Here is a 12,058-nt window from a genome sequence, read left to right as displayed (position 1 = left end):
ACGTGGCACCATGGTAAGTGCTGGGAGGAGGCGATGGGGAGAGGCCAGGGGAGCACAGAGCCTGCCCGCTCCTCCTTCCCTCCCTCACCACCCTGCTTCTGCAGAGCAGCCAGAAGGCTCCCTCTGAAATGCAAGTCTCCACACATTCCTCTCTGTCTCAGACCCTCCCCTCCAGGGTGAAGCCCCTGGTGGCCCTTCCTTAGACTCCTCGCTTTCTCTCTCCAGCAGTCACCTGCCTGACTCTTGCTCAGAAACTCAGCTCAGGTGCCACCCCCTGCAGAAACCCATCTGGAACCTCCAGGCCTGGCTCCCATAGGCCCCCAAGACCCCTTTATACTGACACACCTTCAGCCTGTCGTTCACAGTGTTATTTTCAAATGGTCTGCTTAGGACTCCAGTTTCTTAAGATGGGAGAAGAGGGCTTACAGCAACTCTGTGTCTTAGCACCTGTACACCCTAGCCCCTAGGCCTAGTCCCTGTGTCATGGCACCTGTGCACCCCAGCCCCTAGCCCCTGTGTCATGGCACCTGTGCACCCTAGCCCCTGTGTCATGGCACCTGTGCACCCTAGCCCCTGTGTCATGGCACCTGTGCACCCTAGCCCCTGTGTCTTAGCACCTGTGCACCCTAGCCCCTGTGTCTTAGCACCTGTGCACCCTAGCCCCTGTGTCATGGCACCTGTGCACCCTAGCCCCTATGTCTTAGCACCTGTGCACCCTAGCCCCTGTGTCTTAGCACCTGTGCACCCTAGCCCCTGTGTCTTAGCATCTGTGCACCCTAGCCCCTGTGTCATGGCACCTGTGCACCCTAGCCCCTGTGTCTTAGCACCTGTGCACCTAGCACCTAACACAGCACCCAGTCGGTACTCAAGAAATGATTTCCAAAATAACCTGGACCCTGTGCACCCACAGTCTGAAGCCACACAAAAATGGTTTTACACTCGTCTCTCTAATGAATGGATCCTGCCTCTACTCCCCACCCTTTAAGGCAGGTGCAGAAGGCCACAGTCTGGGTTCCACAGAATCAGAGTCTGCAAGGATAAGTGACCATCTGTGGGGATATTCGGTGGCCAGTCGGACCCAATGGTCTTATTTTACAGGTGGAGCACTAAGGCCAGAGATGAGGGTGACTTGCTCCTGTCTCATGGGGAGGGCGGGCATAGCTGGGGCCAGATCCAAGGACTTCTGATCCCATTTCAGGATTCTTCCCCTCCACGCCATGCCGGAGTCCTGGAGGGAGCAGGAGGGAATGGGGAGTGGGGGGTGAACAGAGGGATTGATGGGGCTGTGGGCACACATGGGCCCCTCACTGCACCCCAGAGTGGCTCGGGGCCTTAGATCTGGAGTCCACACCCTTTTGGCTCCACCTGCAGCTCTCCTGCCTCCTCATTAGTTTGTTTTTAATCATGTTTGCTGGACCACCTCCAAGTGTCTGATGACTTTCAAAGAGAAATTAGACTTGGGAGCTGGAAGAGATGGGAGGGGGCAGCAGAGGGTAAAGGGAAAGAGATTGGAGTGAGGGTCAGAGTGAGGACACAGCTCCCATCCCAACAGCCAACATTCTGAGGTCAATTCCGTGCCTGCCCTCTCAGAGCCGACAGGAAATAAAATGAGGGGACACGCGACCTGACAAGTCGGGAGAAGGCTTTTCTCTTCCCTGAATTCGAGGCAGTAAGACAACTTAATGGCGGTCTTCGGGCTGTCAAAGGCCACGAGCGAGCAAGATGACTGCCTTTCCCCCTTGCTCATGAACAAGGGAAAGAATTCCGTTTCTATGACAGCAGGGAGGAAACTGGCCAGGTTTGAGCAGCCCGTGCTAATGGGGAGAGTGGAGCCCTCCCCATGAGACAGGAGCAAGTCACCCCCATCTCTGGCCTTAGTGTCCACCTGTAAAATAGGACCATTGGGTCCGACTGGCCACCGAATGTCCCCACAGATGGCCACTTACCCTTGCAGACTCTGATTCTGTGGGTTTTTGCAGAGCTCAGCATGGAGGGAAGTGCCAGGCTCCGGGAAGAATGTCTGGCCCTCGGTCCTCCTTGAGGTGGAACTCCTTGGCCCTCTTCATTTCACCCCTCCCTGCTCACCCTGCACATCATTCTCACTCCTCATTTCTCCAACATTCCCCTCCAGCAAACCTGAGATTCTGGCCACTTTCCAACCTGAGCCATCCTGCCCCTCCCGCCCATAGGGATCCTTCCTTCCTTCCTATCCGTCCTCCAGAAAGCCCTCCCTGATGATCCTCACCTAGAATGAGTTCCGCTTTGACTACACTGTGCAAGTGGTGTCCGTCCCGTTTCCATGACATGTCTGTTTGGACTCATCCCTCCGGTGGGATCTCCAAGGGCAGAGGCTGTCTCCTCCCTTCACCTTGGGCTCTGCCCCAGCTCCCAGCCCACACCTGTGCCTGACCTCGCCCCTCCTCCCTCTCTCTGTCTCGGCCTCAGCGCACTTCCAGGACCTGCACTTCTCACCAGGATGAACCTGCTGGTTTCTTGGCAGCTGGTGCTCTTCCTCTGTGCCATCTCCTTCAGGGACACCTTAGAGAGGGGGGCGCCTGTGGAGAATCCTAGAGCCACAGGTACGCACTGTCTGAGGAAAGGCTGGGAGGCAGCCAGCGAGAGGTTTCAAAATGAGATTTACCACCCTTTTCAGGTTCTGGGAAGATCTGCGGGGAAGGAATTGACTATGCAAATTTCTTTCATCAGAGACCCCAGACCCTTGATGGGGACTTTGGGGCGGGGGGGGGGGGGGCGAGGAAAGAACCTAAACAAAAGGACAAATCCTGTCAACCTTATGGGTTACTATGGTACCGATGAGCTGGAGAAACTGGGACCCAAAGATGTAAAGACTCCTCCCAAACACCGCAGAAGGCCAGCAGGTGCGGAGCTCCCTAGGAGGGTGTCTGAGCGGCACAGGTCAGGAGTTGTGACTTAACCTGCTTGGTTCAGCCTTCTGGGCAAGCCAGACCGCGGCTTAGCCTCTCCGGACCGCAGTTCCTCTGGCTATGGGACTCGGAGCATGGAGCGTACTACACATGCGCTCTCACTGCGCCCCTGAACTCTCCCAGCCCCGGGAGGACGCAGCCCCCAGTGTCCTTTGCCAGGAGTGTGTTCTCTCCTGGGGTCAGATGTCCTTTCTGGGTGAAAAGCACCTCACCACTGCCCCAGAGGCAGGGAGTTTGTTGGCTGTTTTGGAGGAAAGGCTTTAGGTGAGGCCACAAAAGGTCGCCTGAGAAGTGATTCTGCTGCTGGGATAGCAGGTGTGACAGGGAAGGAAGCCTTCGTCCCTTCCCACCCGAGCCAGGCCCAGGGACCTCCTAGGAAGATGATCACTAATTCTGGACACGCCCCCACTCCTCCAAGGTCGGCCAGGGCCTTGAGGAGCGGGCCTCAAAGCCTAGCAGCGCAGGCCCACTCACACACCAGGCCTCATTTCCACTCGCCTCTTGCCACGATTGGCTGGGGTCACTGTGTACTCAGAGCTAGTTGCACTACTGCATGTGAAGTGCCTTCCAAGCTGGCCTTGTTCACCCTCAGTATGAAGAGGAGAGAGCACCCCCACCTGGGACGGTGACCCAGATAAGTTTCTGCTTTTCACTGAGCCCTGGCATCGCTTCTTTAGGGAGCTACAATTATTGGGAGCTGTGGGGGCAAATGGTCTTAGCTCCACTTTCTTGATTTCTGTAGCTACAAGCTTTTCATTAGCTTTTCTATGGTTAACAAGCACTTACTGAGACGCTATTACGTGCGAGGCCCTGTGTCAAGCGCTCTGAGAGGTGAGATGAATGAGCAGGGCCCCCACCTGCCCCCAGGACTCTCAGGCCATCTGGGGAGCCTGACCCAGAACCCCGACAGAGGACCAGGCCGTGAGCCAAGCTGAGCCTCTAGCAATCACCTTCGTGTTCTTTCTTTCCAGGCCCTACCCCGATTGGTTCCTAAAAGGAAGTAATTTCACAGGAAACATATTGCAGATAATTCTGGAAAACATTGGAAATCAAAGCTATGTTGAAAGAGGGAGGAGCCAATGGCCTACGCACCACGCTCTGATGCTGGTGCTCCCAGCTGCCCTTGGGCTCTGAGCTTCCCGGAGGCCAAGGAACAAAGGGAAAGCTTAGAATGGGCTGCTAGGGGGTGTTTGAGAGGTTCGCCCGGCCTCACGCAGTCTCTCCCTGTGGCTCTGTCCTAGGTCAGCAGCTCGGCCCCCTGGCGCTGGGGGTCTCCCGGGAGCAGAGCCCGCGATGCGTGGCCCCTGAGAGCGCGGAGGGGTGCTTTTCCTCTGTGCCATCCCACCGGATGGGCGAGGCGCTGGTGCGGCGGGAGAAGGGCCTGTCTGCCTTCAACTGGAACTCCTTCGGCCTGCGCTATGGCCGGCGGCAGGCAGGCGGGCCGCGCCCCCGGAGGGCGCGCAGGGACCAGGGACGTCCAACCGCGGACTGACCCGCGCTCTGGGCACGCAGGGCCGGAGCGGGGCCGGACAATGGGAAGGCGCCTGGAGTTTCCGTCCTGAATCAATAAAGGAAACGCTGCCAACTCATCCGGGTGTGATTGATGTGGGGCTAATTTTTTGCAAGGCTGTTCCTCTTCTCTCCTCAACTGGCTCTTCAGCTGGTTCTAAGACGCCTTTACTGTTAGCAAGGGCAGAGGTGGGGAGGGGCCAAGTTGCTCCCCCTACACACACACCCAGATCAATGTTTCTAACGCGCGCGCCCGCGCACACACACGTTCCCTCTCCCTCCCCCCTACCCCCCCAGTAAAAGAGTGAAAATTTAAAAAATAACTACAGAGAAGTCTAAGTCGGATGCTGCTTGGGTGTTTAGCAATATCAAATTTCTGGCCCAGAAGAAAGCCATCTATGAACCAGTAAGCAGGCCTTCATCACAAACCACATCGGCAGACGCCTTGACCTTGCACTTCCCAGAACTATGAGAAAGCAATGTTTGTGGTTTAGGTTCCCCAGACAAAGGACACGTCCGGCTACATAAGTAGCATCCCACACCTTCTTGGGTAGGAAGAACAGAACGCAAAACTGGTGACCCGGCCAGATAACGACCGGGGTTTGGGAAACTGAGGCTTGTCCCAGTCAGGAAGCAGCTGAAGTCGGAAGAAATGGTGTCTGTTTGGTGGAAGGCCTGCCTCCCAAAGACCCAACAACACCCTTGTTGACATAATCCCGTGGCTCAAAGCGATCCCCTAGCTGCCCCAGGCCAGGTCTGGTGGCTTCGTGGAAAGCTCTGGGCAGACACGGGCCCTGTGGATGTAAAAGTTCTGGTCCTTGGATGGGGCCCTACATCCTGAAAGAGGCTGCCAAACTGCTCCTCCTGCCCGCCAGCTAGACCAGGTGCGGTGGCAGCAGCAATGGTTTCAGCAGAAGGGACCAGAGAGCCAGCCCCCAAACTGTGGGCCGGGAGACAGATCTGGACACCATTGCAGGCAGGCAGCTGGGCGACCGTCACAAGGCCATCCCCATAGCTCGTTTACCGACTGTACTTGTGGGAAACACCTCTCCCTGGCAGCACCCCCGGTGCCGCCCCAAACCCCCAGTCCCACCCTGGGACCTGTCACCCTTCCAGTGAAGACCTATATCTTGTTCTGTTGGGACAGCCAGCCCCATCTGACTCATGAGACATCCCTGGGTGTGGGCCCAGCTTCCTCCCCAGGCACCCCACTCTGCTCCCAGGAGGCACTTGAAGCCCAGGGGAGCCCCTTGAAGACGTTGCCTGCAAGGTGTTCGGCCCGGGGAACAGTCATGGGCTCGCTCAGAGCTTTGTCCTCCAGTGTCTGTGGGCAGGCAGGTTAACCGAAGAGCCTGACCATGGGAGGAGGGGGCTGGCACGCCAGGCTCAAGTGTCCAGGGGCTGCAAGTCCCAGAGCCCGCTGCCTCTTTGCCAGGATCTGCAAAATGCCAGGGAAACACCGAAGCTGCCTTGGAGCTTATATTCTTGGAGTGGGGGGAGGAGTGGGGGAGGGGAAGGAAGAGGGGTTAAACAACCAAATAAATAGAGATGATTTTGAACAGTGACCGCCCAAAACGAAATTTCTATAAAAACTCCTGAACGGTGTCCTCTTCATTCTTAGACTTCTCTCACTGTGAGTGGGTAACAAACGTTTTGCAGCGGGGCACGGGCCTCAGCCCACACGCCGAGGAGCCCTGGTCTAGGCCAGGGAGAAGCAGGCGGCTTAAGTGCCTTCTCCTTTCCTGGGGAGCTTTCAGGAAGTTGGACAGCTTGATCTGGACGATGATGCCAACCACTGCCCTGTCCACTGAGGCTTAACTCTCAGCCCAGCCCCACAGTTAGGCCTGTGCTGGGTGCGCAGCCCCAAGGCACTGAACCCCACTGTGTACAAGGGGTGCCAACAGGGAGCCGAGCCATCCACCCACCCACCCCCCCCCCCCCCCCATGGAGCCCTGGATGGGTCAAGTACTTTACACACATCACTCACCCCGCATCCTCGTAGCCACCCAGGGAGCTTCGCATGGCTTCCCCATTTTCACAGGTGAGAAAGATAAGATATCCGGACGATAAATAACTCACTCAGCCAATGAGAGAGCCGCCTAATCACGCTCCTGACCCCAGAGCCGGCTCCCCCACTGCCCTGTCAGGCCTCTCTGAGGTGGCAGTCTCCATCTCAGCCAGGGTGGACATCAGGAAAGGTCAGTCTGCCTGTGGGGACATTTTGGGGGCCCCCACAGCTGGGGAGTTGGAATTTCTATGAGCTCATGCCACAGCATGGCGTGACAGGGGTGCTGTTTTTATTTGGGAGGGCATGACATCCCCTCAAACAGCCCAGGGTGTCTCTACCTCAGGGAGAGGAATCAGAAACCCGCCCCCCCCCGCCCCCATTTGTTGAGGGCATTATTCTCCTGCTCCCTGGACCAATCTTTCCCCAATGAAGACTGTGTGGTGGGAAGAGGCTGATCATCTCTGAAATCTACTCTGAGACAGCCTCATTTTACAGCAGGCCCTGTGAGCCCTCGAACCCTTCCTCAGAGCCTGGGTTTAGGCAGATAGAAGGGGCGGGGGGGGGGTTGGGTGTTGCTTTGGGGCCAGGAGAGGGAAGCATGTTCTCTGGTGTAAGAAGCACACTGGGAGTATGTGAGAGGGTAAATATGTGTGCATGTTCACAGACGTGTGTCTGGGTGACCCTGTGTGTGAGGTGGGCCCTTCTAACTACATTTGGGGCCTTAGCTCCCACTGCAACCCAAGTGCCCCCGATGTCCATTCTACTGACTCAGCAGGTGGCGGAGGAGAGCGGGTCTGCCTGCCGCTGCTCCTCCTCCCTCCTCCCGGGCCGCTGCCTGTGGACTCGGGGCTTTGCAGCTCTCGGCCCCATGTCTTGGGAAGAGATCTTGGATTTCATGAGGCGCCCAGCTTGGCTCTGAACCTGCGGCCCCGATTGGAAGGGGTGCAGGGCAGGCTGGAGGCTGGGAGGGGCTATAAACATTGCTGGCACCAGGGACTTTCTGGGTAGGCTCAAAGGGCTAGGGCACCAGAGCCTCAAAACCTGGAAAGTGGGCTGCGTAGGGGGCCTCAAGCCCACTGCTTCCTGAGGTCTCTGGGCAGTCCCCAAGGGGCAAAAACCAGGAAGGCCTGGCTTCCCTCACGGGGGGAAGGAGATGTGGGAGGGCCTCTTTCCCGGTCTCCACCACGTTGGGTAGGTCTGTTATAAGGGTAGGGGCTGGTCCCCTGTCCCTGTGCAAAGGAACATGGTGGGCGGGGCGGGAAGGGGTGCAGGGAGATGTCTGCTTCTAGCATCACTCTTAATAAAACAACAAGCGGTGTTTGCTCCCGGTGGTGTGCCCAGCACAGGGCCACTCCATTTCATCCTCTCAACAACTGCCTGCGCGGGCACTGTTATCCCCATTGTGCAGAAGAGAAAACTGAGGCTCCAAGAGATTCGGCGGCGTGCCCCGGGTCACACAGCTGGAGAGTTACAGCGCTGGGAGTCACACTCACTTTCTGACTCCACGCACCACAGTCTTCCTCTCCTTCCCCAGCCCACAGCGGGCAGAGCTCACGCTCTCCCGGAGTGTGCTGGGCTGGGAAGCAGGTCTGGCAGCCAGAGAACTCCATCCCTTCCCTCCCCAGACTTCTTCTTCTTCTTTTTTTTAAAATATATTTGTATTGGTTCCAGAGAGGAAGGGAGAGGGGGAGAGAGAGAGATAGAAACATCAATGATGAGAGAGAATCATTGATCGGCTGCCTCCTGCACGCCCCCCATTGGGGATCGAGCCCGCAACCCCAGGCCTGTGCCCTTGACCGGAATCAAAGCCAGGACCCTTCAGTCCTCAGGCCGACGCTCTATCCACTGAGCCAAGACAGCCAGGGCCCCGGACTCTTTAATGACAACGCAGGCGTAGTCCCCAATACCCCAGAGCAGGCCTCCTCCTCTCACCCCCTGCCAGGGGCCAGGCATCTGCATGTTGGTCCTGTCTCCCTCCTCCTCTCTCTGGAAGCAGTGTCCCCAGGTGGGGCAGGAGTGGGCTTTGATTGTTGGAAGAGCCAGGACATACCAGCCCCCGCTTTCCTCGCCTCCTCGGGTTTTGCTGCCTATTGGCCGGGCAGATCTATTGGTTTCTAAAGCTAGAGCATTTATTTTTCTGATAAAAAATGATAGAGCCTGGCCGGTGTGGCTCAGTGGTTGAGCATTGACCCATGCACCAAGAGGTCGCTGGTTTGATTCCTGGTCAGGGCACATGCCCAGTTGCAGGCTTGATCCCCAGTGGGGTATGTGCAGGAGGCAGCTGATCAATGATGTTTCTCTCTCATCATTGATGTTTCTATCTCTCTCTCCCTCTCCCTTCCTCTCTCTCTCTAAAATCAATAAAAACCTATATTTTTAAAAATATATATAGGAAAGAGGGGAGGGAAGGTCCATTTCCTGGGAAATGTATTCTGGAGATACAACCACTTTCCCTAACAGCCCTCCCCGATCCTAGCTATCCTGCTGGGGACATTCTTAGCACACAAACCCCTCTCACCCACCCACCAGAACCACCGCCCCTGCATTACCCCCATCCCGAGACACACATGCACACACGCATGCACGCACACACACACAATCCTCTGAGCTGCTCAGCTGTCATGCCCTCCTCTGAAAAGGGACCTTCCAGTTTAAGCTTTTTAATAACGAGACAGACCTCCCATGCCCTGTGGGGAAAGCGGTCTATGATGGGTCTAGCTGTCCTGCTCAGGATATGGCGTCTGGCCCCACTGCACTGGGTGCATCTCATTTCAGGAGCACCTGGGACCAGGCTCTCCCTAAGCCCTCGCCGGGCCTCTCCTCCCCGGCCCCTGCGCTCCAAGGCCTGTGTGACCTGCCTTCAATTTCCCCTTGAGCAAGCCTCCGGTTAGGATCACCCCAACCCCAACCCTGTGGCTGAATTCCTGTTCCTCCAGGGTCCCCAGAAAAGGACACTTGGTTCTCTCCCTCCCCAGCTCCAAGGATCCCCTGGCCCCAGTGCCTCCCCAGAGCTCTCCAGGTAATTACTCCTGCGGAGGGTCCACCCACACAGGCAGCCCTGGCTGCTTATTCCTCTCCCCTCTGGGTCTTTCTTCTCCCCTCAAGGCCCCATCTGCTCATCTCTGCTGAGCTCAGTGGCCCCATCTGATTGACAATTCCTCTGAGGAGCCAGCTGGGGCCTGAGCGTGGTGTGGGGAGGAGGGCGGGTGGAACGAAGACAGGTCCCTTTTTATCTTTCCTCCTCTTCCCTGTTTGCTCTTCATGCACAGAGGCAGGGCTGGCCCAGAGATGCTCCGCTCCCCAACTCTAAGCCTCAGCAAGTCCCATTTCTACCTGTCTCCCACCTGCCCTGGGCAGGGACCCTGGAAAGTATTCACGAAACAGAACAATGCCAGGCACAAACCCATGCCTGTTCCGATGCCAGGCACACACCCATGTCCGTTCCACAGCAAAAGTCAGGCAACGTTCTCTCCCTCCACCGTGACCTCTGCTGGCCACGCCCAGACTTGATCTGAACACAGAATCTCCTTGGGGTCATCGTAGAGCAAAATGGGATTTGGGGCCATTCTTAGAGAAGCCCCCTGAGCACCACTTGTCAGACACCCCTCCCCCAGTCTCTGCCCCCACTCTATACGCCCGGCCATGGAACCTGAAGCGAGACCAAGGGCCAGGCTCCAGCTGGATTTATGCACCTCCTGACATCGCGGGTCTACCCCGTGGGAAAGGGCAGGTACCACGCAACCCTTCCCTCTGCTCCCGCCCGCTCCGCTTCCCCTGACCTCGTGGTGACGCAGCCAGGGGCCCAGATGTGGGTTCTGGGGGGGTTCTGTGAGAACAGCAGGACCCCTGGCTGATGGGGCTTGGGAGATGACCTGATAAGGGTCCCCACCCACAACCCTCCCGCTGGCAGCCCAGGGCATTGAAAGGCCAAGTTCAGAGAGCAGAGACTCTCATGGCGGCTCCCCCTCCTCCTCAGGGTCCCCCCCACCCTGGCTTTGGAAATGGCCGAGGAACGGGTCAGGACACACAGGACCCTCAACTGCCAGAGTTGAGTGCCCCGGCCGAGCTCATGGAGCTCACGCCGCACAGGGCGCTCCTCCTGGTGGGCAGTGCTGACTAGGAGGCATGGCTTCCTTAGACCAGAGCGAACCAGCCCGTTCTCCTGGCCATGCCTCGGGCTCAGGCTGCAGACGAGGCCTGCCTGGCTCTGCTGCCCTAGGAATCCGTCAGGGCTTTCTGACCCTGGGCGGAATGGAGAGGTAGACTAAGAGGAGCCCAAAAGGCTGCCCCTTGCCCAGCCTCTGAGCTGGAGTGTCAGAAAAACAAGAGAGGCTGTTCTTTTCTTTCTTTCTTTCTTTCTTTCTTTCTTTCTTTCTTTCTTTCTTTCTTTCTTTCTTTCTTATGATGTTTTATTGATTTCAGAGAGAAAGGGAGAGAGAGATGGAAACATCAGTGATGAGAGTGAATCATTGATTGGCTGCCTCCTGCAGGCCCCACACTGGGGATCGAGCCCACAACCCGGGCATGTGCAACCCAGTCCCTGACCGGGAATCGAACCGTGACCTCCTGGTTCAACAACCACTGAGTCACGCCGAGGGGCAAGAGAGACTGTTCTTTCCAGGCCTGTTACCCTCATTGATTTCCTTGCCTCTCTTCTGGCCCCTGCAACTCCTGGGTACAATTGGCCTGCAGCCTCCTACTGTTATGTGTCTCTCTCCGGGCGAGGTGCTTTGCACTTAGTCACACTTGTCCCTGCTGCTCCAGGGCCAGCCTGCGCTGCGCTGCACACACTCGCAGGAGGCGGGGAGGTGGAGAGGGGAGGGTGCCTGGGTCCAGAGGGGGCCTAGACCTGCTGGCGGGCACCCTGGCCCTGCCTTTGCCATAGAAGAGTGCAGTGCATTGATCTCAAATACGTGTGAGGGTCCTGTGCACTGTGCTGGGCTTCTGGATATAGGGCTTAAAAAATGTCCTCGTGCCCCGGCCGGGTTGCTAAGTGGTTAGAGCGTCAGCCCTCAGTCTGAAGGGTCACCAGTTCAATTCAGTCAAGGGCACATACCTTGGTTGCAGGCTCAATCCCTGGTCCTGGCTGGGGTGTGTGTGGGAGGCAACTAATCAATGTGTCTCTCTCACATCGATGTTTCTCTCTCTCTCTCTCTTTCTTTTTCTCTCTCTCTCCCCCCTTCCCTTACACACTCTCTAAAAATCATTAGTAGACACAGAAGCAACAAAAATGAGCTCCTCTGATTAAGTCTTTGCTGCCCACAGCTGGTGCAGAGAGCACTCGATACCTTAAGGCACAGAAGAGACACTAGAGTGTCTGAGCAGGCAGGCACTTTGGGGGCCTCTGAGCATCTGTTTCCTTGTACAGGTTTAGGAACTGAGGCCCAGAGAGGGGAAGGGAGGGGTCCAATGTCACACAGCAAGTTTGCAGTAGAGTTAGAACTCGAGCCCAGGTCCCTGACAACGAGCCCGAGCTCTCCGCACTGCCCAGCACAGCCCACAAGCTGGTTCAGTCGGTAAGGATTTAGCACAAAAGGAGGATGCTCACATGCAGAGGAAACTGATATGGGACAGCTTGAAGTCCACGCTCTCATAA

The 12,058-nt window shown here is 56.9% G+C and overlaps 1 protein-coding gene across 1 annotated transcript; it reads left to right on the top strand.

Moving 5' to 3' along the window:
• Window positions 1-2,476: 2,476 nt before the first annotated feature.
• On the top strand, window positions 2,477-4,437 carry KISS1 (KiSS-1 metastasis suppressor; the record flags this gene model as incomplete). Its single annotated transcript, XM_080647792.1, has 2 exons — window positions 2,477-2,579; window positions 4,187-4,437. 2 exons carry the CDS (start codon window positions 2,477-2,479, stop codon window positions 4,435-4,437), a joined length of 354 nt encoding a protein of 117 aa, XP_080503918.1.
• Window positions 4,438-12,058: the final 7,621 nt, after the last annotated feature.

This window comes from Plecotus auritus (assembly GCF_963455305.1).
Source record: "Plecotus auritus genome assembly, chromosome: 12".
NCBI classification, from domain to species: domain Eukaryota; kingdom Metazoa; phylum Chordata; class Mammalia; order Chiroptera; family Vespertilionidae; genus Plecotus; species Plecotus auritus.
Note: the sequence above shows the minus strand (reverse complement) of the source record. Positions and strands in the feature narration are given on the sequence as shown.